Below are 26,765 nucleotides of genomic sequence, written 5' to 3' on the forward strand. Positions count from 1 at the left end.
CTCGGATCGTTCCTGACTCTGTCTTATCCTATTACGTCGAGTCCGGCCACTCTAAGGTCCGGTAGACGTATCTCTCCTCTGTACTGTCTTCTGTTAGGCTGGATCCTGCGTGTAGGGGTATATACTCGTTACAGACATGCGTAAAAGCCGAGTGTGGCTCAATAAAATTGTGTTGTACCTCCAGGACTGTGTGTCATCCAGGTACTGGGGGAAATGGGTCTCTTTATACTCTAAAGTGGTTCCTGAGCGGCTGAAGGAAGGTAATGGCTGAGGTAACGGTCTGGTTACCCGGGGTCCGCTACGGTATCTTTGATCTACTTTTTGGCCGTGGATTAGGACTGTGACTTAGGGGTAAGGAACTGTGTCTTAGGGGCAAGGGCATATAAGTTACCTTTTATGTGTTTAAAGGGATTCAAAAGGCAGGAATCAGTCCCCTGTCTTCCTTTAATGCATTGTAGATGACACTGTTACAAACATATGCAAATAAATATATGAAAATAGAAAATAATACCTATCTTTAAAGTATCTAAACATGCATTCGGACTATATCAGTTCCAACACAGGCCAGATCTCGGTTGTGAATGATATATTAAAAACCTTAGTTGACATTATTTTCCCATAATGTACAGCTCACTGTGACGTCTCATTTCTCTATATATTTAGATATATTTTTGTTGGGTTTTTTTCCAGGCAGATATCAAAATCTCACCGGATATCAACTCTTTCTTAGTGAGTGTGTGCAAGTGGAGTAAGACGGTGAATCCCCCGGGAGATGAAGACCCCTACCACGCGGATCTTGTTCTATATGTGACCAGGTTAGGTGGCGAAAAAAGGTCTAAAAAGGAAGCAATCACCATGGAAACCGGTGGAATCACCAAAAACATCCCGATCGCTCAATTTGTCTATTAGCAACGCTTTAATAAAACTCCCTTTACAGTTTCAACGTTCATTATCCCATCACTGTTCTTTTCTGTAGATTTGTTTATTTTTTTCTCATTTTTTTTTCTCACTGCAGGTTTGATCTTACAAATGGAGAGAGGACGCTTCGTGGTGTTACCCAGCTGGGCGGCGCATGCACCTCTTCTTGGAGTTGTGTCATAACTAAAGACACTGGTTTTGACCTTGGGATCACCATAGCACATGAGATTGGGCACAGGTAATCTAAAGGTGCTTTATATTGCGTGGCTTGATGAGCATCCTTGGCCAAAAATAATATAAATACAGAGACAAACTGATGTGTTTTTCACAAGGTTAATACGGAGAATGCATTTTGTAGGGTTACGTCATTTAACCCTTGGGCTCATCGGTACTCTCTTTAACCCTTGCAGTTTTGGAATAAACCACGATGGAACGGAGAACCACTGCAGTGGCGATGGGAACATCATGGCGATGCAGGAAAGTCACAACAGTGTCCATCTGACGTGGTCCGAGTGCAGCAGAGAACAATTCCTCCGATTCCTGGGGTATTATGACAGACACTGATAGAAGGATTTGTTCTTTCTATATATCCATGTTCATTTCCACTATCGGAGGGGCTTCAAGCATTTATGTAAAAGGTCTGGGTAATGAGAGCTGAGAATAAAAAAAAAAAAGATTAATGTCAAAGAAAAGCTCTATACCGATTGACCGCAAAATACAACAGGAGTTTAAAGGGTCAGTTTAAGCACCAAAACCCCTTTAGATTTATAAAGTAGTTTTGGTGCATAATCATACCCCTGCAGTCTCACTGCTCGAGTCGAGTCTCAGACATACCTCCTCTGGCTGGGACTCACAACACCTCTCTACACACTTCCTACACACTTAGGCCAAAAGGTGTGTTTTTATAGCTTCCAAATGTACCCATTGTGTCCGCATTGCTTCTCTAAGACAAAAATTGACTGGACACTACCATGAGCGAGGAAGTTTGTGCTTATCTGAAAATAACAGGAACAACGCACCCAGACCACTTCAATGAACTGGGTACCTATAGTGTCCCTTTAAGATAAAGGCAATACATTTGGCGGGGGCTGGCTTTGAGCATTCAGGTCAAACCTATCCTAAACAGCTTGACATAAGACTGGTGAGAGCCTGGCACCAGGACCCTCTGGGTACTATAAAATTAGCGTGCAACTCTAGCAAGATTGCTTTCTAAAATTTGCCACAATTAACTGTTTAGTGAGTAAAACACTAAGATTTCCCAAGTAGCTTGTATTGGTAATTGTAAATAATATGCATTTCTATAATGTTCCAGTTTTTCCCTTTGGTAGTTTACTCACTGTTCGTTTATTTAGAATTAATAGAATTTAGAACTATCCTCACACTCTTTTTGTCTGTACTCTATGGACCTGACAGTAGTGGGCAAGCGAACTGCGTTAACGACTTGCCAGCTCTGGAAAGCTCCATCCCTGGGTGGAAACCCGGCCATTACTACGGCGCAGACGAGCAGTGTCAAATCGCGTTTGGAAGTTCCGCCATCGCATGCACTTTCTCCAGAAATGATCTGGTAGAGTATTCCATTTGCTTCTAAAATTACATTATTTCTCCTTTTCAAATCTATATCAATATTCACGAAATCCTTCTACAACATTCCCAAACTGAGACATAAACCATTAATTACAACTTGTGCTTAACACTTTATGAGACTCTAGAGAGATCTTACTTTTTTGATAGTATATGACGATGTTTTAGAAAAAATTCTTACATTCTGTTAAGTGGTGTAAATGTATACATATTCTAAAAAGATTGCCGTGAGACCAAACACAATAAAACTCATCGCAGTCCAAAGAGAAAAAATCACTGTTATCTATCCCCTGCATAGCTCAAGATGGACTTTGGAAAGTCCCCCAGTAATGCACAACAGTAAATTTTCTAATTGCATGGTGGGGATTTGTATTTATTGTGTTTGGTCTTACCACAATCTTTTTGGCACCTAGCTATACACTCTCGGAGACTAGAACGGGTGCCATGCTGACCCACAAGGTCAAACATTTACAGTCCATGACTGGTTGCTGGTCACTGGTCCTTTTGGATCACAACCCGTGCTATGGTTAAAAGCAGCTATATTAAAAACAGTGTCCATTGCTATTACAGAAATGTAATATGATGTCTGAAACACAATACCCATTTGTTCTCATTTACATATCAAGCTGGGAACTCTAAGACAGTTGTGGGAACATAATTTGTTGAGATTCTATGCCCAATGGGGACTTTCCAAAGTCCAACTTGAGATATGCAGGTCATGCACAAAAGTCATATATATATATATATATATATATATAACTACTAAGGATAAGAATTGTTTAAATCTTTTTTCCCATAGGATACATGTAGCGTTCTTTCTTGCCACACAAGTCAACAGGATCGGAAAAACTGCAAGCGGATCCTGGTCCCACTTCTCGATGGTACAGAATGCGGAGACAACAAGGTCGGGTTTGACATGCAGTATTGGGCATATATCATTTATTTCGAAAACAGTACAATGGTCCTAATAGATCACTTGCTTAGTGACTATTTGAATGTCAAGGTTTCAGGTTTGATTCCCTTCCCTTTGAGGTCATTAAAACAAGTAAAACAGACCATAGGATGCCAAGGCCATTTAGATAAATTGTTTAAGAATTTTAAGAAAAGGGGCAGAGTCCCTTAACTTTAATTTATACTCTTGTTTAAAAAATAGTAAGATTTTTCAGGTGCACTTCGTGATGTCAGTATCAGAATGAGTTTATATAACTTGAGGAGAGCTGAAAAGCTCTATATTGGAGAAGTGGACTGACCATCTAGACGGATCTAGTAAGGTCGAGTCATACGTAACGTAAGTACAGTTACAATGGAGACTAATTGACTAACAGAGTGTGGCATCTAAAGTAGTTAGACCAGCAGTCAGCACTAGTAAAATGTGAAATTATGGATTTGAGAAAGCTAGCAATTTGCAGGTAGCTTAGTATTCTCTTGGCCAAGCTGTCCACACAGTTCACATCGTCGTCAGATCTACTCTCAACCACACTGCCAGGTCTATATTTATAGAAACTAAAACGCCAAGATTTTTTATGTGGTTGCTCTGTCATTGTAGGCGAAAGAGCCTAGTCATTGTTTTGGAACCTAAGGTTAACACTCATGTTTTAGAATGATTAACTTCAAAGCTTAGCACTTGACCATGGGTTTTAAGCAAATATATGATAGTATGGATAGTAGAGCGAGGGTTGGTGACATATAATAAAATGTTGATGGCAAATGCTATAAGTCTAAGGATGGACTTGCCAATCAGAATGCCTGAAAAATGTAACGTGTATGAGTAGGTCTAAAGATACATAAAAAGAAGGGAGCATAAAGAACAAACCTGACGTACACCCAGGACATCATTACCCGCTCCCATTTTAGGCCATTAGTAGATATTTTGGTAAAAGAGTTATAATAAAGATTTCTGGTTAAGTTAAAGAATGGTATACCAAAATTGTAAATTTTAGGATTCTGAAAATATGTGGTCAGGCAACCAAGTCAAAAGCCTAATGTGCATCCAGGCTAAGAAGTAGAGAGGGGTGTGGTTTGGAAAAGTTTTGTACAAAGGGAATAGCCACCTTTGGATAGATTGTCTAGTCCAGACAATGCCCAAATATTGAGAATAAAGATTTGGTAAAATGGCTGCAACGATATTTTGTTTGGATTTCAATATCTTGGTGCAATATAATATTACAATAATATATGTGTGAAAACAACATAAATCCATTCTTCCCATTGTCCTATCTTTCAGTGGTGCCATAAAGGTCTCTGTAGTTCTCTAGAGGAGTTGAATCCGGTGGCTGTCGTGCACGGAGCCTGGTCAAGCTGGACTTCTTTCTCTTCCTGTTCCCGCAGCTGTGGCGGGGGTGTTGTGACTAGAAAAAGACTGTGTAACAATCCCAGGTGGGCTCCTGTCTCTACCTACCGCATAAAGAACAAGGACAATGCCGACCCAAGGCTGAGTACTGCCCTAATACCACTATCACTTCTTCATGATAATGGATTATATCAGAGCTGTGAGGGGTCACATTTTTAAACCTTTTTGCAGTAGCGTAAGGTGAATATTTGTGTTTTGGGGTATATTTTGTATGTTGAATTGCGATTTTTATCTTCCTGTAGGCCTGCATTTGGGGGGCATACATGTGAGGGGCCCAGTCTGCAAGCTGACATGTGTAACACCCAGGTGGGTCTCTATCAATGTATTTGTTTGTTTCTATCCCATGGTCCCATGGCGCTAATCATAAAGACCCCCTTATGGACCTTTTCTTACATTTAAGAAATGGGCACGGCTCAAATGTATCACAATTCCGTTTAGCCCCTGTTTATTAGTGTTCTGACTTCTGAGTCTCCAGCAAGGTGTCTGCCTCAGATAGCTGTGGAGTTTAAAGCTTCTTACCATTTTCTTTTTAGGCCTGTGAGACATCCCAGTTAGATTTTATGAACCAGCAATGCTCTGCCACAGATACTGAACCCCTTTACCTCACCCCTGGGATACCCACCTTTTATAAATGGACGGCAGCTGCTGGCTTTGCAAATGGTGAGTACATTTTGAAAGTCCATGAAGATTGCTGGCACAAATACCTGGAATCTATGACTTCCATCCCTCCCCTCTAACCAGAAATCGAGAAAGACCACCAGTACTGGCAGGAGGTCTATGGTCTTGCTAGAGTCTTGAATAATTTTAAAAATGTCGAAAGGCTAATTTTAACCATTACGCTGTGATGGTTGATAACATGAGATTTGTCTATAATATATAGTAAGAAGTCTTTAACTTTTTTTTTTTAAACTCAGGCGACTCTCTCTGCCAGCATTTGTGTCGTGCCCATGGGAAGAATTTCATGGTGGGACGCAGAGACCGATTTATAGATGGGACACGCTGCGAGCCAAGTGATGAATCTAATGCTCCCTTTAGCCTGTGTATAGCTGGGAGTTGCAAAGTAAGTACAGGGCTGGGCTTACATCGCCAGATTGTCCACTCTCAACCTCAGGAGGGGCCAAAAGGTAGTACCTTGTCTGTCATTCACCCACAACTTCCATGATAGCCCAGCTTCCCCTGTTGGCCCAAATAATGAAAACAATTTACAAAGGGTAGAACAGGGGATGGCAGCAGGGGGCATTATTATAAATACAACATGCTGTAGTAGTTATGGTTCTTAAAGGGCACTTTTAAGATCAACGGGAATATCCAGTGGGGTAACTATGAAGGTAAAGGGCTCTATGCTGAGTTTCTATTACTTATCAGAAGGCTGAGCACTGAGTTTTAAATACTCTTCACATTAGAACACCTTCAGTAGGGTCAGGAAACTATTGCGATATGTGTACTGAAAACGACCTTCAAGAGTTGGTTGCAAGATTTGGAGATGTTTAAGCCCTTAAGGACACAACTTCTGGAATAAAAGGGAATCATGACGGAATATTTACATCATGTATCCTTAAGGGGTTAAGCCTTTTCAAACCAATGTTCACATAACAACCCTTGTCTTTAGGCCTTCAGCTGCGATGGTGTGATGGATTCTACGATGGGGTTTGACCAGTGCGGGGTCTGTGGTGGGGATAACAGCACCTGCAAGAGAGTCAGTGGCAGCTTCTCTGAAGGAAGAGCGGGAGGTGAGTTGCAAAGCCACCGACGTAGAGACTCAGAGAATGTTACCAGGCCCAGAATGTCCCTTACTGGAGAAAAAAGTATCTCTAGGGTCCGTGAGAAGGTGGTGAGATTTACTAAACTCAAGGTACAGATTATATAGATCTCCAGCCATTGTTTAAATCTAACTCTTATGATGCTTGGACAGTTATAGGTCATTCTAGGACAATGCTTCTCAGTTAAACCCAATACACCTGAATGAGGAAATGCCACTTAGATTATTCCACCAGCCAGTGACTGTCCAACCTGTGTTCAAGCAGGAATATCCAACAATTCGCCCTGTTAGGTGTAGTGGGGGAGAGGGATAAGAACTATACTGTTCAATGATGTATAGAAGTTATGGGAGTTCCCCAACATGAAAACCATGTTCTGTAGCAAATGTTGTAAATTATGGAACATTCCAATTGCTGTTGGACTTCAACTCTTATCATACTTAGGGTGGCCATAAGTAACTTCGGTGGTAATGCAGATTTAAATATTCTCCAAACAGTGATGTGGGATTTTTTGGTCCTAAATGTACGGTACATTTCCCTGGATAATTCCTAACATTTCACTGTTTATTGAATAACCCAGTGAATGTGACCAATTGCATTTACTTTCCTGATTTTTATTCTTTGCAGTAATAGTTCACTGGGAAAACCCATGTGTATCCAAGTGAAGTCAGTAATTTATTAATCCACCATCTTATCGATTACAGTTTACTCCACGTTCCTGACAGTTCCCATTGCATCCATTGGGATAACCGTAACCAATCAGAAGCCTCTCTTCACACATCTGGGTAAGAAGTATGTATATGTGACTAGATAATTAATGTTTCTTTATCAAATGTTCTACAAGGAAGAATACATTGAGATTTCTCTTATATTTCAGTATATATATCTCCATTCACAAACCGATGTGTTACTTTTTTGGCACCTCCCCCATTTATTTTATTTTATTTCCAGCTGTTAAGGAGAATGGCACATACATTGTAGCTGGAAAAGGTAAAATCTCTATAAATGTCACAGTACCCTCTGTTCTGGAAGACAGACGGATAGAATATCGACTGAAGCTGACCAACAACATGCTTCCACACCTGGAACAAATCCACATTGATGGTCCTACCGAAGGGGACATCGAGATCCAGGTAAGAACTTCATACTGTGACAAAGTTACTGACTGGATTTGCTTCAAACCTAAATACTATCTGTTTCAATTGGAGAAGTATCTACACTTAGAGTCACCAAAAGGTAGATCTCCACGTTTTGTAGAACTTCAAAATGGATTAGATTTTGGCAGCCTTAGCTCCACAGCAATTGGGAACCTACATTTTGGGGCCCCCTACTCTAGGTGTTTGATGGGGTAATGCCCTGTTTGAGAAGGGTCATTAAAGCACGATGCTTACATTTTGCTTCTGAGTAGGTTTACAGGAAATATGGACAGGAATATGGAGAGGTCACAAATCCAGACATCTCGTACAGCTACTATGTCCCCAGGAAGGAGGAGACCTACGTGTGGTCGGCAGTGAGAGGTCCTTGTTCTGCTAGCTGCGGAGGAGGTGAGAGAAGAGCCCAACTCAACCATGCCACAGTAAATGTCAGCACTATGTAAACTATTAATACTTTTTGTTGTTGTCAGAGTAACCTTCCCTTTCCTTTCCCCAGGTTTTCAGGTGGTGACCTACGTCTGCATGGACCAAATGATCCAACAGCAAACCCAGTCTGCATTCTGCTCAGATTCTATACTTCCCACCACATTGCACGAAAACTGTGGAAATGAACCATGTCCCCCCAGGTCAGTCATTTTTCTTGGAAACAGTCGTCACCAACATGTGGCTCCATAGCCATTTCTGGACTGCTATTCCCACCAAGAGACTTAGAGCAAATAATGAAACTTGTAGTTCAACAACACTTACATTAGCACAGGTTGATGACTGCTGTCTTCTTCAAGCTACAGATATCCTTTGTAGTCCACCACTCCTTGTAAGTTGTCTTTAACATCTTTTTCTACAGGTGGGTCATCGAGGACACCTCCCCATGCTCCGTGTCTTGTGGCGGTGGGGTCATGCTCCTGAATGTGTACTGTGCAAGCAACCAAAGAGGCAATGAGACCATCCTACCTGATAGCCATTGTGGCCACTTAGCTCGTCCAAAGGCCTTCTCAACCTGTGGCCAAGTACCATGCCCAGCCAGGTATTTCATTCAACTAAAGCTTAGAAGGTCTTGATGTTGTAGAGTTACATAATTTTTATTGTTATCCACTATGAATTCTGAATTTATAGATCAATTTTTTTACAATATCACATCCATTCTTTAAAACATTTTAAAGATCATATGCTAAAATATGCATTAATATTAATAAAACGTTTCTGCAATGCTGGTAATCCTAGGCCTACCAGGTTTTGTGTTGAGTTCTGCCCAGACCAGGAAGGGACTCAAATACTCATTTAACATTCTATAGCACTGCACTGAAGTCAGCAGGGGTATCTGGGAGTTGTAGTTCCATTGTCAGCTCTCTGTGTTTAAAGACCTTGTGATGCTGCTAAAGGCGATTTCCCTGTGTAGATGGGAGATGTCAGAGCCAGGTCTATGCTCAGCGGTGTGTGGATATGGCGTGGCTTTGAGGAACGTATCATGTGTCCAGTCTCAAGCTGGTTGGGATGTCTTGGTGGATGATTCTCTGTGCTCGGCTCAGGAGAAGCCCCCAAGTGTGGTCCAGTGCGTGGTCAGTGTGTGCCCAGTGGGCTGGGAAACGGTGAGCAGTTATATCTCTATGTGGCACTAAGCAATGGAGGCTGTTATAATACATAGAGCTGTTACATGCATAACTTATATTAAAAGATAATTTAGTGTATACACAGGGTGAGGTTGGTCCTGCTCATAGGAGCTTGCAATCTAAAGGTTAACTACCTAGCGTGGATAAACGTTATTTGTTTATTTTGGGTGCATATTAGTTTAATGCCATTTAAAAAAGAATAAAAATATTTAAAGTGGATTTTTTTTTTTTTAATCAGTTAGTTTGATGGATATTTTATTTAACGGGGGGCGTGGTTTGACTGCAGAGTGGAGCGGTCGCATGTCGCGGCTGCTCCCGCTTCTAGAAGCGCTTACCGGCGATTATAGACGTGCGGAGGCCTCGAACCGACTCCTAGTGACGCCCAAGCGACAGAGGTTACCGAGACCTACGGGCCGACACCAAGCAGGTAGATGTCCGCTCCGGTTTCGACCTTCCCGAAGTTGCGGCCTGCAAGCATGGCGGCGGTGGGGGAGACGGCCGCTCTCCCGCCGCAGAAACACTCAGCAAAATGCAGTTTGGACCTCCGTTCCCCCCCCTTTGGACCGGTGGGGGTTATCCCGGTCCCCATCGACTGGACACACGCGACAACTTGGGCTGCAGTTTCCCGCTCAGGTCCGAGCTCCGGATGCTCCGGGCCCGGCCTAACCAATCGGACTCACAGTGCCCCTGAAATTGATGCTGAGGTAACTGCCACGCCACTCAGGGAGAGCACAAAGGGCCCAAGAGACTACCACGCAGAACAAGCTGCACAAACTGCAAGACTAGCAGCGATATTTGAGGCGTTCTGGACTAAACTGGAGCGGCGCATGCAGCAACATGCCAAGCAAACACATGGCGCCCGCTCACAAAAGCACCCACGAAGAGAGCACAAAATGGCCGCAGCGAGACGACCTCAGCGCCTAAGGGGCTTACTCACTCGTCCAACCTCCCACAAACAAAAAGCGACTACCGTTACTCACCGTAACCACAGACGGAGAGCCGCAGGAGTGAGCTCCCCGGAGCACAGAGTACACCCACGGAGGAAGACACCACAGGGCACTGCGAACACTACACCGCACCGGCGCACTAATATGGGCGATACACGCAACCGGACAAGCATGGACCGTGGTCCCACTCAAGCCTGGAGCAGACGGAATCTCAAGTTGGGGACAACGCTCCAGCTGCTGCTCAAGCGGAGACCTGCTGGCTTTCTTATCTGGCGACAGCCTATGGGGGACAGACAGACCCGGATTACCAGAGTCTCCAGACGCAAGTCACCGACCAAGCAACAGATCGTGAAAAACAGAGCCTGCCGCCTTACCAAGCAAGCACGGCGCCTGAAACACGCAATATGCCGGGCTCCTGACGGGATGAGGCCTACAGCATGCCCTCACTCACGTGCGCTGCCGGGACTGGGACTCTCGCAAAAGGGCCATGTGTCCCGAATAGGCGATCGTAAGCATGAACACATCTTACCCCCAAAGGGTGTGGGATGAACACCGGGACAGATTACTCACTGCTCACTCCATGTTTGTTTGTTTTTTGTCTTCTCCTTTTTAATTTTATTTTTTCAACGGAGTGCGACCATATAACTGTATCTACATGTCTTAATTATTAGCTATATGCCTTTACTTAAATGTACCTAAATTTAATCTGACCACCGGCAACGCATCCTAGTCTGGAGGCGATAGACCAGCATGTTAATTAATGGAGACTCCCATTAGCACCATACTGACTCCAATGCCCAGTATCATACCAGCCACATGAGCATACTGCTGTTATCCTACCACTGGGCTTGGCAACTCAGAACTGCTAGAACAGATCACCCGCACGCCCCCCACTAGACTAGATAAAACCGATTTAATCAGATACTAGCAATGCCTGTTAGGCCCTATTTGCATTAGCGTTATTAGTCTAGCCAGTCTGCTCACATGCCCCACCGCGTCTTACTGTTAGCAGCGAGAGGAGGCATGTCAGTTTTTGACAGTACTTAATCATTTATTGGGCTTATCATTTTTATTTTACTAAATATTACTCTGCAATGTGTATTAGCGTGTTAATCGTAGCATAACATACCCTCATGCATTATGTCCTTCCCGCTGCATTTACCCAGCTAGTTAATTTATCTTTTGGAAACTCTAGACAGCGGGATGTACACTTCTCTCCCTTGATTATTGTTTTAGCTAAGCTTGAAACAAATGTAAAGAAATGTCTATGTTTTTTCTTTAACAAAACTAAAAAATTGTGCCGTATACTCATATGCCACGTTATGTATTAACTGTTCGTTACATTACTGCTTGTGACCGCTGTTGTGGCTGCACAAGCTTGTTGTTATAACATGCACGACAAAAATAAAGAATTAAAAAAAAAAAAAAAAAAAAAAAAAAAAAAAAAAGATATTTTATTTAACATTATTTTGACTTTAGCAATAATAAAACCAGGATTATAAATTGAGGAAGTATAATTTACTTATTGCATTTACAGAAAAAAAAGAGGGATATGGTATCATTTAGGCATGTGCATGGGGAAAATATTCGGTTCGGTTCGGCATTCCGAAAATCGGGATTTTCGCAATTCGGGACTTCGGTAATTCGGCACTTCAACACTTCGGAACTTCGGCACTTTGGAAATTCGGCAACTTCAGCATTTCGGCACTTCGACACTTCGGAATTTCTGGACTTCGGCACTTCGGGACTTCTATTGCAGCCGCTTAGTAGATAACTCCCTAATTCCCACGGTATTAGGGAGTTATCTACCAAAAGGCTGAAAGACCTACATTGGTCTTTCAGCCAAATTTACTAATACTAAGTAAAAATTACTTTGTATTAGTACATTTTGCCCCTACTCGCTATACCGCAAGTAGGGGCATCTCTATTAAACAGTGCGCAGCCTGTGGCTGCTCACTGTTAAAAAAAAAAAAAAGACGCGCGAGTGGGGGCTTTTAAACTAAAGGGGGGACCTATTGCCCCCCCCCAGCCCCCACCCCTGAGCGGCGGGTGGGGGCCCTAAAGTAAAATGATGGGGGGGACCTATTGTCCTCCCCCCCGGCCCCCACCCCTGAGCGGTGGGTGGGGGCCCTAAATTAGAATAAGGGGGGGAGCTAATGTGGCCCCCACCCCCTGGCCCCCACCCCTGAACGATGAGTGGGGGCCCTAAATACTGATAAGGGGGGGACCTAATGTCCTCCCCCTGTCCCCCACCCCTGAGCGGTGGGTGGGGGCCCTAAATTGGAATAAGGGGGGGACCTAATGTCCTCCCCCCTGGCCCCCACCCCTGAGCGGTGGGTGGGGGCCCTAAAGTACAATGATGGGGGGGACCTAATGTCCTCCCTCCTGGCCCCCACCCCTGAGCAGCGGGTGGGGGCCCTAAAGACTGATAAGGGGGGGGACCTAATGTCCTCCCCCTGGCCCCCACCCCTGAGCGGTGGGTGGGGGCCCTAAATACTAATAAGGGGGGGACCTATTGTCCTCCCCCCGGCCCCCAACCCTGAGCGGTGGGTGGGGGCCCTAAAAGCCCTAGTCACCCCCTCCCCCCAAAAAAATATTTTCCCCTACCTACCCCCCTCACCCTAAAAATAATGAGGTGGGGACCTTTAACTAAGTACCTGTAAAAAAAAAAAAAATGTTTTTTTTATGTTTTTTAACAGTGAGCCGCCACAGGCTGCTCACTGTTTATAGACATGCCCCTACTCGCGGTATAGCGAGTAGGGGCATAATTTACTAATACTAAGTAATCTTTACTTAGTATTAGTAAATTTGGCTGAAAGACCAATTTAGGTCTTTCAGCCTTTTAGTAGATAGCTCCCAAATGCAGTGGGAATTAGGGAGTTATCTACTTATTCATTCCTGTCATTATATTGACAGGCTAAGTAACTTACATTTTATATGAATGTATGTCACTTGATTGTTGTAAGTGTTGCAAATGCTTACAGCTGAATCCTGGCTGTTTGTATACTTTTTATTTAAAATTGTATACAATATAACATTCTTCTTTCACTGGGTAAGTATATTAGTACTTAGGCAATACTTTGCTTCAGAACTTCGGAACTTTGACATTTCGGAGCTTCGGCAACTTCGGCACTTCGGTAATTTCGGAACTTCGGGACCTCGGCAATTCGGCACTTCGGCAATTCGGCACTTCGGAAATTCAGACATTCGGAGGTACCCGAATGTCCGAATTGCCCGAAATTCGTCTGGATTCATATTCGGAACAAAACAAATTGCACATGTCTAGTATTCTCTTAAAACAAAATGTTGTAGTAAACATCTCAGTTAGAAATTTCAGATTTTTTTTTCTTATATAGATATTCAATGGACATTCTTCTAATTAAAATGTTTTTTGCTTGACCTTCCACGCTCTACTTTTTTAAAATACATTTTTTTTTGTCAGCTCCCAATTTCTCCTCTTGGGATGCAGTTAATGGAGCCACTTTTAAGTGAAAACTCTTCTCTCCTAAATTCACCTTCCGGAAAGAAGATAGAGGTGTTTGTGTGGAGCCCTGTGCTAGGGGAGTGCTCTGTTACCTGCGGCTCAGGTAAAGTTTAGTTAGCTTCTGTTAGACATTCGCAAAATTTCGTTTTAAGGCATTCGTCCTACTAAAACAGCTTAACGTTGAATGTATCAATTCCGCAATGTAGTACTTACATAATGAAACAAATTGTCCAATAACCCATACACGGAAGGGTCGTGATTCAGTTAGATAGCCAAATTTAGGAATCAATTTGTTCGACGTTAAGGTGTTCATTTAGGACTAAGGCCTTAAAACAAATATTTGCACATTAACTAGCTGCCATTAACCTCCTTGAGTTCAGATTAAGGGGGCACGGCCTTGGATAGCATTTCAGATGAGTGTCAGCTTAAACCTGGAATTTTATTGGTTTTTCCTTTTTTAATTGCTTCATCAAAAAACATTTCTTTTAGTTAATACAAATACAAAAAGATAAGTCCGCTCACTCCCATCACTCCTGGGCGGCAGCCAGGGCCGGCGCGTCCATAAGGCGGCACAGGCGGCCGCCTTAGGGAGAGGGTAGTGGAGAGGGTAGTGGATGCATGGAATAGCCTTCCAGCTGAAGTGGTAGAGGTTAACACAGTAAAGGAGTTAAGCATGTTTCGGATAGGCATAAAGCTATCCTAACTATAAGATAAGGCCAGGGACTAATGAAAGTATTTAGAAAATTGGGCAGACTAGATGGGCCGAATGGTTCTTATCTGCCGTCACATTCTATGTTTCTATGTTTTAAAAACCAAAGAAAAAGTTAGCTGCACTCTCTCCTTAATCCCTATGTATATTTAAACAAATGGAGGTCATTTAGTTACTCTAATGGCCACTGGAGGGAATGCCCGCCTGCCAACGTCAACCGTTAATAGGGAACACATGGGATGGGCGGCAGCAATGTAACCTAGCTGTGTGATACAAAAAGTGAATACAAGTACAAAAAGATAAGTCCTGCGCTCACTCCCTTTCTGTCTCATTAGAGATATCTTTGCCAGAAGCTCAAGGAAGCAAGCTGAAGGGTCAGTGTAGGACCCGTCTAGGGGGTCTGCCTTGACGTTGGCAGGCGGGCATTCCCTCCAGTGGCCATTGGAGTAGCTAAATGACCTCCATTTGTCTAAAAATACATAGGGATTAAGGAGAGAGCGCAGGTAACTTTTTCTTTGGTTTTTAAAATTTCTTGTAAGTTTTAAATTTCCATTAGCATTCATTTGAAACTAGTATTCTAGATTGGAACACTAAGCGTAATCCTAATTATTGTTTCCTTTTAAATGGTAATTTCCTTGTTACATTTACGAACATTCTACCTGCTCGTCCCCTGGTTCTCAGGAATGGCCGAGCTCCACTATATATGCATTGAATTTTACACCAGAGAAGAGGCACTGGAGGAAAACTGCAACCAATCGCTGAAACCGAAACACCGTCAGAATATCTGTAACCCGCAAAGCTGCCCCCCAGGGTGAGCAAACCAGATATATATTAAAATGCATGTGTTGCTGCTAACTGTAAATTAGGAAGCAAAACGAAATGTAATGTCATTTAAATTCCTTATAACCTTCCCTTGTTCTAATTAACATATTACCTCTTTCTTCCTCTGCCCTCGGTGCAGTTAGGTGGTGGGTAATATTAACCTGGTGGGCTACCCCTGCCTCTACCCATTGGCCTGCAGAGTGGAGGGTTAAATGGTAGAGGGATTTAGGGGTCCTTGAGCCAGTAGAAGTGACGGGATGCCTAGCCTAGGACAAAAAAAAACTACAACCCCCCCACCCCCCCAACCCCACAGTGGCCAGGCCTCCCTAAGTGATTATGGTGGATATTAACTTAGAGGACCACTTTCACCTCAAATCTATTTTGAATATAATAATCCTTTCACCAGGTATTGAAAGGAAACCTATATTTTTTTAATGGTGTATATGTAAAAACAAATGAGAAAAACAAACTCATCTCTATCTTTAGTATATGACAGGTTCCGGCAGCCATATACATACACCTTGGGTCAGACAGTGCTTGGAAACAAACAATTAATCTCTATGGTCTTTCTTGCTTCTGCGCAGTGAGTGAAGCAGGGAAGATCATAAAGACTAAGCGTTGGTTTCCAAACATTGTCTGACCTGAGGTGTATGTATATGGCTGAATGATCCTGTCATAAACTAAAATTAGGGATAAGATTTTCTTATTTTTTACATATTTCCTTTCAAAACTTGATGAAAAGATTATTATATTATATATTATGAAAAATTAGTTTTGAGGTGACAGTTGTCCTTTAAGCTCAAGGGATCCCCACTGGGTGAAAGAGAAATGTTTGAGGATTTTAGATTCCACTCAATTTAATCTGATTTCACCAAGAACACGTGTGACTTGCATTACACAGTTTGTGTAGCACAATAATTAATCCATTCTTCCTACGTACATTACAGGTGGGAGGTGAGGGAGCGTACCCCGTGTCCTGTCACCTGTGGAGGAGGGACAATCCAACTCGAAGTCTTCTGTGCAAGGAAGGAAAATGGCATCCTGCGTCGACTCCCTCATGCAAAGTGCAGTCCAATCCAGCGCCCAAATGGCACCAAAACATGTGGAACTCTACCCTGTCCAGTCCGGTAACAGTACAACCACCATGTCTGGGGGAGCACATAAACGGCTGCCATCTTGGAGAAACGTGCAGCATATTTTTGTGCTTATATTAGCCTGGAGTTTCTCCAATGTAAAGACCCTGTATTAAATAACTCTGGTATTCGGCTACCTCTAAATATTATTAGTCATCTCTGAAGATGTCCGGTATTTGGGAAACAAATTAGTGGATAGCTGACTTTTTCCATTCACATAAAATGTGAAATTCACTTTTAAATCCTGACAATTTACACAGTAGTGAATAACTTTGAATGTGTTTATTAGTAGGGGTCAGACCCTCAATTTTTGAGCCCCCCGAAAAAATTAGTTGTCACTCAAATGTTATTTCCTTTGTATCGCCTGCAGGTGGCACTATAAATCTGGGTCATGCAGTGTCAGCTGTGGCGGTGGCATCTTACTGAGACTCCTTTACTGCGTTAGAGAGGTCACGGGAGGAGATAGTAAAGAGCAAATCGTTGGAGATGCAGAATGCCAGCATCTACCTCACCCACAAGGACAAGAACCGTGCAACCAGAATCCCTGCCCCCCCAGGTACGTTAACTGTTTAATTTGCGGTATTAAGGTGTACATGACCATTCCACGGCTTGACACAACTCAGGAGCCAAAAAAAAGGGTCAAAGGCACTTACATACTCTAGATCCCTTATATTTGTTTCTGGCACCTAAATACTAACATTCATCAAGCCCTGGGTTATTCTCATCCATTGGGTTCTTCTGTTGGCTTGACGATTGAGAAGATGTCTCAAGGTTCCATTTCTCCTCAGGTGGAAGGTGACAGAGACCGGTCAGTGCTCCTCAGCCTGTGGATATGGAATATCCAAGCAACATGTGGCCTGCGTGCAGACAGTTTCCAGGGCTGAAATTGAAGTGAATATAACAGCCTGCAGCCCTCAAGAGAAACCCCCCTCCATCATCCCCTGCTTTGTTACCAACTGCATTTACCTATGGGAGAGTGGTGAATGGAGTCAGGTGAGGTCGATTTGTAACTGTCCAAACATTTCCAGGTTGGTTCCTGGAGCCTGAGACATGCGCGGTGAACGTGTCTTTAAAGAACCAAGTGATATCCACTTCTGATACATTAGATTTGATCTAAATATATTAGGTCACTATTGGATGGCACAGTACTACAGAAAGAAAAAATGGCAAATTATTAAAGTGGACATTGTGTCAGTTTTCTAATATTTTTTTTTTTTTTTTAGATAAGATGATATATACACTATTTTAAAAGCAAATAATATAATACTCTTTAACAAGTTATCACCAAGATAGTATTTATGAATCAACATTTTATGAAAATTTTACTTATGTCAAGTTCTGAACAAAGATAAAACAAAGGCTTAAAGTATCTGAATTGTTTATGGTTCCTGGAGTTTGTATGTACAGCAAAGGCTGCGCAACCAGAGTGGAAATTCACCAGCAGAAGTCATTGGTGTGTCATTAGCCAGCCCAGAACTAGAATTCCCAGCTGGCTAATGTCAATTCTGTGCCAATTTCATCACACAGAACTGCATTCATTAGAGAGCAGCAATGGTTTAACCCGACTTGGGGCACCAGCTCCCAGCACTTCTACTTCCAGACTTCCATTGCTCTCTGCAGTGCGGTAAGAGGAAGGGTTACCCAGGCAAGCGCTGATAAACTGATATAATCAGGTCCTGTATGTCAACTTTAGCATTGACGCCAAGCTATGTCTATCATCAGGGGACAGTCATAACTTGACAAGGGACTTGTAAAACTTCAGGCCAAAATAGTTGATCTGGAAAAATAGCTGACTTTACAGTTTAGCTACTTTGGTCTAGAATTTAAAATGCTCCTAGCAGTTCTCCAGGTTAATGAATAGTCCCTCCAGTAATTGCTTTTCACTAACCTGTGCCGTGGTGCCTCTCTCTCTCTTGCCACATACAGTGTTCAGCTACCTGTGGAAATGGCATCCAAACGCGGCATAGTTTGTGCGTCAATCGGAAGACTGGTCAGCAGGTGAGCCCCACGTTCTGCGGACACACTGCAAAACCTCTCACAATGCGGGGTTGCTCGGGGCATTCGTGCCAGGAAGATAGTTTAATGCCAGGAACACCAGTGCCACCCACCGACGTGCCAGTTGTGGAAGCATCAGATACTCCCTACATGAGCACTCAACACAAAGTTACAGCCATCCCTCCTGATAACCTCCCTGCAGTCAGATCACGTGGAATGGAGGAGCAGTACACAGACAGCAGTAAGTATTGTTAAATCAAAAGCCTCAGTGTACATGGATCCCCCTACCCCCTGCCCCACTATTTAGTACCATTACCCTCTGTTCCAGCATCTAGTATCGTTACCATCTGCTCCAGTATCTAGTACCATTACTTTCTGTTACAGTATCTGGTACCATTACCCTCTGCTCCAGTATCTAGTACCATTACTCTCTGTTACAGTATCTGGTACCATTACCCTCTGTTCCAGTATCTGGTACCATTACCCTCTGTTCCAGTATCTGGTACCATTACCCTCTGTTACAGTATCTGGTACCATTACCCTCTGTTCCAGTATCTAGTACCATTACCCTCGTCTCCAGTATCTAGTACCGTTACCCTCTGCTCCAGATCTGATACCATTACACTCTGCTCCAGTATCTGGTACGATTACCCTCTGCTCCAGTATCTGGTATCATTACCCTCTGTTCCAGTATCTGGTACCATTACCCTCTGCTCCAGTATCTGGTACCATTACCCTCTCTTCCAGTATCTGGTACCATTACCCTCTGTTCCAGTATCTAGCACCTTTTCCCTCTCTTCAAGTATCTAGTACCGTTACCCTCTGTTCCAGTATCAGGTACCATTACCCTCTGTTCCAGTATCTAGTACCGTTACTCTCCGTTCCAGTATCTGGTACCATTACCCTCGTCTCCAGTATCTAGTGCCGTTACCCTCTGTTCCAGTATCTGGTACCATTACCCTCTGTTCCAGTATCTGGTACCATTACCCTTTGTTCTAGTATCTAGTACCGTTACCCTCCGTTCCAGTATCTGGTACCATTACCCTCATCTACAGTATCTAGTGCCGTTACCCTCTGTTCCAGTATCTAGTACTATTACCCTCTGTTTCAGTATCTAGTACCGTTACCCTCTGTTCCAGTATCTGGTACCATTACCCTCTGCCTCAGTATCTGGTACCATTACCCTCTGCCTCAGTATCTGGTACCATTACCCTCTGCCTCAGTATCTGGTACCATTACCCTCTGCCTCAGTATCTGGTACCATTACCCTCTGCCTCAGTATCTGGTACCATTACCCTCTGCCTCAGTATCTGGTACCATTACCCTCTGCCTCAGTATCTGGTACCATTACCCTCTGCCTCAGTATCTGGTACCATTACCCTCTGCCTCAGTATCTGGTACCATTGCCCTCTGCCTCAGTATCTGGTACCATTACCCTCAGTATCCAACTATCTTTACACTTGTAGCAGCCATACCTCTGCATTCCTATGTTTTAGCTCCACTTTTCTCATATCCCCATTGCAATGTGTCTTGAACTCTGTCTTACCCGTACTGTCCCCACCAGGTATCTGCGGGCAGCTTTTCCTGAACTCATCAGGAATATTGAGCACAGTTGGATTAGTTGGTAGTTCCTGCATGTTTTCCATCGGACGCCCACTGGGAGAGGTGATCTTCGTTAAGGTGCTCGCCAGCTCTCTGAATTGTTCTGCCGGTACGTCTACTTAAGAGGAGCTGTGTGCATTGTCTATCTTTGTAGCAGGGAAAGCACAGGAGGACTGCCAAACTGGGGCTCCATGTAATATTATTGGATACGCTTTTCAAATGATTTAATATAATGACAAATATTTTAATTTTGTAATATATTGATATTTTTTGATGTATTGACATATTTTTTTTTATAAGTTATATATATTTTGATATTTTGAACATTTTAAATAAAACCATATAATTAAAAAACATTTGAAAAGTTTATCAAAAATATTAAGTCGAGGCCCTGGTTGGGGAAAAAAAAAGAAATTTTCAAATCTTGGGAAGAACAAAAACTGAACAAAAGAAATTTGAAATCAGATCAACAGAACATAAAGTCTTCAAAGTTAGAGCATTTCATAGATGGCTGTTTGAGGCCAAACTCAACACACCGTCAAACTAGAAACACGGGTGACTTGGGGAATTTTTCTAGTTTGGCTATTTAACCCTAAATTGTAATTTCACTTTGAATTTTTGACACTTTAGTGTTTAACTATGCTGAGTATGGAGGAATAGAAGTATTAAAGTGTATCTACGGACAGGCTACATGCGTCCATCAAAGTTTAACGCTGTGCGTTTCACACCATGGACTGTCTGTTTAACCCCTTCTGCCCTGCGCTCGCAGGAGATATGCTGCTGTTCCACGGACGGACCATGTGGCAGAAGAAATGCAACCGTCTAGCCGGGGTGACTATCAACTCCAGATCGAACATCCTGACGGTGAGACAGCGGCAAACTCACCCTGGAAACGGAGTGGAACTGGAATACTGGAGCGAACGAGCAAAGCAAAACCAATCCAGGGGTATTGTATGCTGATCGCGAAATATCCATGTACAATGCGTTATCTTCCGAATAATGCGGAATATTGTTTTGGGGGAGGGGATGTGGAGATATCGTAAGATTCAAGGTACATTATACGTACTACGACTACTTAATCGCATTGAAGTGGTTATAGTGCCTGGAGTCCTGTGGCGATGTCTCTCCAATCATTTTGAGCAGTTTAACACTAAATAAGGGTCCCCGGCTACCACTAGAGATGTGGCAAAGGCAGAGATCACACACTTCCTTGTAGCCATACCAATTCATACCAGCAATGGGCATTGTGATTGGCGGAATGCAGTCAGCTGACACCCGCAGCCAATCACAGTAACCCATTGATGCTCTGGCTAATACTTCCTCATTAGTCCACACAGCACAGAGAGGATGGGCTACTGGGGACTCTCGTTTAGCATTAACACATTATAAACGGTTTAACACTGGAAGGACAGCGCCAGGGGACTCCAGACACTATAACCACTTCAATGAGATGGAGTTACATTATTTACAATGTCCCTTTAATATGAACTGCACCCAGTGATTCCAAACTCATGCCTTGATCTAACATTATCTACATTATTACATTATTTCATGTCCTGATCTATCCATTGCTAAATATATACGTGTGTTCTTTGTGTAGGTTTGTGTTTGCTATCTGACTTGCCATTATTCCAGTAATGATGTTAAATATTGGGATTAGGTGTAACTGTAGCTATCATTCTAAGATTTAGAGAAGTATATTTTTATCTGTCGCCATACTCTGTTTGTTCTTGAAGACTGTGATGTCCAGCTCTATGGAATGCATGGTATTATACAAAATCCTGTTCAGTCTTGGCAGGATGGATGGACCCCCGCATGCCGTATCTTCATTGATGTGCCCCCGCAGTATAATATCTTCATACATGCTCTGTACATGAACCTCGAGACGGGAAGTAACGAGACGCACTCCAACTATATACTGGTGAGACCCCCAGAGATACTGACAGTGTTAGTTATAAGCAGCCATTGGGTGATCAATAGGGGCAAAACATAAATGAGCCCCACCCTGGTTATTATTTAGATTATGGGTTAGCTCCTCCCACTCCACTGGCGGACCAGGAAATTAACTTAAAAGAAAACAAATAGAATATAACTAATTTTTAAAAAGACTACTGATCACTACAGCATATTGCACAGCTTTTTGTAGGGGTTTTTGGGCTGTGACTGTGGGTACCATCCATTTAGTTTTTACTTTGTTATGGGAACACTATGGTGTGTACCATAACCACTTTACCAGCGTCCTTTTGGTCCCTCTGGCGCTTCTCGATGACTCCGTGAGCTACAGCCGGCATTCTGAGTCGTTGACTAAGTTCCAGAACCATAAAGCACTCTTAAAGTTGGCTGTACCTGAAATTAGTGTTGTTATGGTACTTAGAATGTCCCCTTGGATACAAAATAAGATGAATTAGTATGAAATGTTGTCGTTCATTCACCTGTACTTTTTTACCATCTAGATCCGTGACCTAAAAACTTCGACGGCATTTCACGGAAACCACATGTTTCTTTGGAGCTCCTCAGGAAGCCAGGCAGAAATAGAGTTTCACGGGGAATTTTCGAAAGAGGTTGTCAGCTTCCAGGCCGAGTACTGGGCGCAAAATCAGAGGCAGAGGAGCAGGAGACGAGCTACCCATGGCTGACATGAAAACATTCAATTTCCAGAAACAATTCGTCAATCACAACCTTCAAACTACATTTTATATCATCTTATTTATGGTTAAACACACATTTAGAAAGGGATCGGAAGCAGTGCTTATTTAAGGGTAATAAATACATAGTATACTTTATAAAATGTTATAAATAATGAGAAAACATAAACTCAGCTGTGGAAAATATTTATTTTATTTTTATAGTCGTTTACTCATTGAGTGCCATGGAGAATTTTCTGACGCAGTGTTACTTCACACGACTTTTGTGACTTTGCAATCCGTCTCAAACAATTCAACTTCTACACAGCGTGAGCGTACAGAGAGCAATCCATTTGGAGTATCCAAATTTATATGGAAATATAGAATTTTAGATTTAAAAAACAAATTATATATATATCAAATTCATCACATACAACATTTTAGCATCTGCCGAAAGAAGGCAAATCCGACCCCGATAATCGAGCAGGAGATTGAGAGGAGAAGATCTCACCTAATCGTTTTAAAAATGAGTACATTTTAAATTTAAGGTCAAAATATCCAAAGTACAAAACTCAACCATGCTACCAGTTTAGCTACTTTTAATTAAATTTGAAATAACCCTGACAGTTTTTACATTCCTATAACTTTATTGCGTAATTGTGTTTTTGTGAGAAATTGCATTTTTATAGATCTATAATAATTACTAATTTAGGGAGGTTAAATACGCCTATGTGATAGGGTACAATTTTGCTCATATAATATTCCATGGTTACGTAAGGAATATTTGTTGTAAGGGTCCGCCCCGCCAGATTTCCTTTGGTTGCTATGATGATGCTCGTTTAGAAAAACTTGCCCTGAGTTAGCGTAACCCAGCGAAAGCATAATAACATGATTTTGCTGCTCTTTATGCGGACACCATTCTAAATTATTTGACCATTTTTATCTATCTATTTTTGTTATGTCTACTGTAAATGACCAAACTGTTATATGAGCTGCCATCAGACACATATTACCCATTAACCAGCGTAGGTGGGTACCTGACTGAGCCTAGAGTACCAGCTCTCTCTGTGAGGGGCCAGACCTGGGCTCTCCATCAGGTAAAACAGGCAAATGCCCGGTGGGTCAGAATAGCCGTGGGCTGAGACCGGCAGGGAGTTCATATTATTTGCTCTGCCTGACCAAGAGCTATCCAAGCACCGGTCTTGCTGTGTGCATTAATGGGCCAGTGACTTCGCCAGTCCAAAGAATAATACTGTGGTGGTGGTTGGGGGCTCGCGGGAGGCTATAGCTGCACCTCACATGGGGACAGACAGAGTATTGCTCCTGTGAGCTTTGGCCTGTCACATGGAACTACCAAACACACAAACTACAGCCACTGTACACACACTGAATCCCCTACACATACACTACATTCCCACACACAAACTACAGCCACTTTACACACACTGAATCCCCTACACATACATTACATTCCCACACACAAACTACAGCTAATTTACACAATGAATCCCCTACACATACACTACATTCCCACACACAAACTACAGTTAATTTACACAATGAATCCTCTACACATACACTACATTCCCACACACAAACTACAGCCACTATACACACACGGAATCCCCTACACATACACTACATTCCCACACACAAACTACAGCTAATTTACACAATGAATCCTCTACACATACACTACATTCCCACACACAAACTACAGCCACTTTACACACTGAATCCCCTACACATACACTACATTCCCACACACAAACTACAGTCGCTTTACACACACTGAATCCCCTACACATACAATACATTCCCACACACAAACTACAGCCACTTTACACACTGAATCACATACACTACATTCTCCCACACAAACTACAGTCACTGTACACACACTGAATCCCCTACACATACACTACATTCCCACACACAAACTACAGCCACTGTACACACACTGAATCCCCTACACATACACTACATTCCCACACACAAACTACAGCTAATTTACACACTGAATCCTCTACACATACACTACATTCCTACACATAAACTACAGCCACTATACACACACTGAATCCTACACATATACTACATTCCCACACACACACAAACTACAGCCACTGTACACACACTGAATCCCCTATACATACACTACATTCCCACACACAAACTACAGCCACTGTACACACATTGAATTCTCTATACATACACTACATTCCCACACACAAACTACAGCCGCTTTACACACACTGAATCCCCTACACATACACTACATTCCTACACATAAACTACAGCCACTATACACACACTGAATCCCCTACACATACACTACATTCCCACACACAAACTACAGCTAATTTACACACTGAATCCTCTACACATACACTACATTCCTACACATAAACTACAGCCACTATACACACACTGAATCCTACACATACACTACATTCCCACACACACACACAAACTACAGCCACTGTACACACACCGAATCCCCTACACATACACTACATTCCTACACATAAACTACAGCCACTATACACACACTGAATCCTCTACACATACACTACATTCCCACACACAAACTACAGCTAATTTACACACTGAATCCTCTACACATACACTACATTCCTACACATAAACTACAGCCACTATACACACACTGAATCCTCTACACATACACTACATTCCCACATACACACAAACGACAGCCACTGTACACACAATGAATCATCTATTCCCATTATTACGAATTATGGGAGTTGTAGTCCCCTTACTGTGGATGATGGGCGTTGTGGTCCCCTTACTATGAATGATGGGAGTTGTGGTCCCCTTACTATGAAAGATGAGAGTGGTAGCCCCCTTATTATGGATGATGGGAGTTGTGGTCCCCTTACTATGAAATATGAGTGTGGTAGCCCCCTTTATTATGGATGATGGGAGTTGTGGTCCCCTTACTATGAAAGATGAGAGTGGTAGCCCCCTTATTATGGATGATGGGAGATGTGGTCCCTTACTATGAAAGATGATAGTGGTAGCCCCATTATTATGGATGATGGGAGATGTGGTCCCCTTACTATGAAAGATGAGAGTGGTAGCCCCCTTATTATGGATGATGGGAGTTGTGGTCCCCTTGCTATGAAAGATGAGAGTGGTAGCCCCCTTATTATGGATAATGGGACATGGGGTCCCTTTACTATGAAAGATGAGAGTGGTTGCCCCCTTATTATGGGTTATGGGAGTTGTGGTCGCCCTGCTATGGATGATGGGAGTGGTGGTCGCCCTACTATGGATGGTGGGAGTGGTAGCTCCCTTATTATGGAGGATTGGAGTTGTGGTCCCCTTATTATGGATGATGGGAGTTGTGGTCCCCTTACTATGAAAGATGAGAGTGGTAGCTCCCTTATGAATGATGGGAGTGGTAGTCCCCTTATTATGGATGATGGGAGTTGTGGTCCCCTTACTATGAATGATGGAAGTGGTAATCCCCTTATTATGGATGATGGAAGTTGTGGTCCCCTTGCTATGAAAGATGAGAGTGGTAGCCCCCTTATTATGGATGATGGAAGTTGTGGTCCCCTTGCTATGAAAGATGAGCGTGGTAGCCCCCTTATTATGGATGATGGGAGTTGTGGTCCCCTTACTATGAAAGATGAGAGTGGTAGCCCCCTTATTATGGATGATGGGAGATATGGTCCCCTTGCTATGAAAGATGAGAGTGGTAGCCCCCTTATTATGGATGATGGGAGATGTGGTCCCTTTACTATGAAAGATGAGAGTGGTAGCCCCCTTATTATGGATGATGGGAGTTGTGGTCGCCCTGCTATGGATGATGGGAGTGGTGGTCGCCCTACTATGGATGATGGGAGTGGTAGCTCTCTTATTATGGATGATGGTAGTTGTGGTCCCCTTATTATGGATGATGGGAGTGGTAGCGCCCTTATTATGGATGATGGGAGTTGTGGTCGCCCTGCTATGGATGATGGGAGTGGTAGTGCTCTCTTTGTAGAGGGAGTCCCAGGACAGCCTCATGCAGTGACGTCATAGTCCCGCCCCCCGGGCAGTTCCTCCCACAA

At 43.0% G+C, this 26,765-nt stretch overlaps 1 protein-coding gene across 2 annotated transcripts in view; it reads left to right on the forward strand.

The window, feature by feature from the left end:
- ADAMTS13 (ADAM metallopeptidase with thrombospondin type 1 motif 13) overlaps positions 1 to 22,873 on the forward strand; it is a 33,639-nt gene extending 10,766 nt beyond the window's left edge. For both annotated transcript variants that reach the window (XM_063432891.1, XM_063432892.1), the window contains 26 exons: positions 691 to 815; positions 1,016 to 1,156; positions 1,329 to 1,463; positions 2,332 to 2,482; positions 3,299 to 3,403; positions 4,724 to 4,875; positions 5,092 to 5,155; positions 5,383 to 5,509; positions 5,764 to 5,909; positions 6,459 to 6,579; positions 7,311 to 7,391; positions 7,558 to 7,739; positions 8,015 to 8,150; positions 8,257 to 8,386; positions 8,605 to 8,784; positions 9,157 to 9,346; positions 13,757 to 13,901; positions 15,189 to 15,318; positions 16,277 to 16,456; positions 16,833 to 17,018; positions 17,251 to 17,455; positions 18,389 to 18,698; positions 20,022 to 20,168; positions 20,829 to 21,005; positions 21,796 to 21,980; positions 22,513 to 22,873. In XM_063432891.1, coding sequence (XP_063288961.1) covers positions 691 to 815; positions 1,016 to 1,156; positions 1,329 to 1,463; positions 2,332 to 2,482; positions 3,299 to 3,403; positions 4,724 to 4,875; positions 5,092 to 5,155; positions 5,383 to 5,509; positions 5,764 to 5,909; positions 6,459 to 6,579; positions 7,311 to 7,391; positions 7,558 to 7,739; positions 8,015 to 8,150; positions 8,257 to 8,386; positions 8,605 to 8,784; positions 9,157 to 9,346; positions 13,757 to 13,901; positions 15,189 to 15,318; positions 16,277 to 16,456; positions 16,833 to 17,018; positions 17,251 to 17,455; positions 18,389 to 18,698; positions 20,022 to 20,168; positions 20,829 to 21,005; positions 21,796 to 21,980; positions 22,513 to 22,695 — 4,014 coding nt within the window. In that variant the 3' untranslated portion in view covers positions 22,696 to 22,873. The remainder of the gene's footprint in view (positions 1 to 690; positions 816 to 1,015; positions 1,157 to 1,328; positions 1,464 to 2,331; positions 2,483 to 3,298; positions 3,404 to 4,723; positions 4,876 to 5,091; positions 5,156 to 5,382; positions 5,510 to 5,763; positions 5,910 to 6,458; positions 6,580 to 7,310; positions 7,392 to 7,557; positions 7,740 to 8,014; positions 8,151 to 8,256; positions 8,387 to 8,604; positions 8,785 to 9,156; positions 9,347 to 13,756; positions 13,902 to 15,188; positions 15,319 to 16,276; positions 16,457 to 16,832; positions 17,019 to 17,250; positions 17,456 to 18,388; positions 18,699 to 20,021; positions 20,169 to 20,828; positions 21,006 to 21,795; positions 21,981 to 22,512) is intronic.
- The last annotated feature ends 3,892 nt before the right edge of the window (positions 22,874 to 26,765 follow it).

This window comes from Pelobates fuscus, chromosome 9 (genome assembly GCF_036172605.1).
Source record: "Pelobates fuscus isolate aPelFus1 chromosome 9, aPelFus1.pri, whole genome shotgun sequence".
Taxonomy (NCBI): Eukaryota; Metazoa; Chordata; class Amphibia; order Anura; family Pelobatidae; genus Pelobates; species Pelobates fuscus.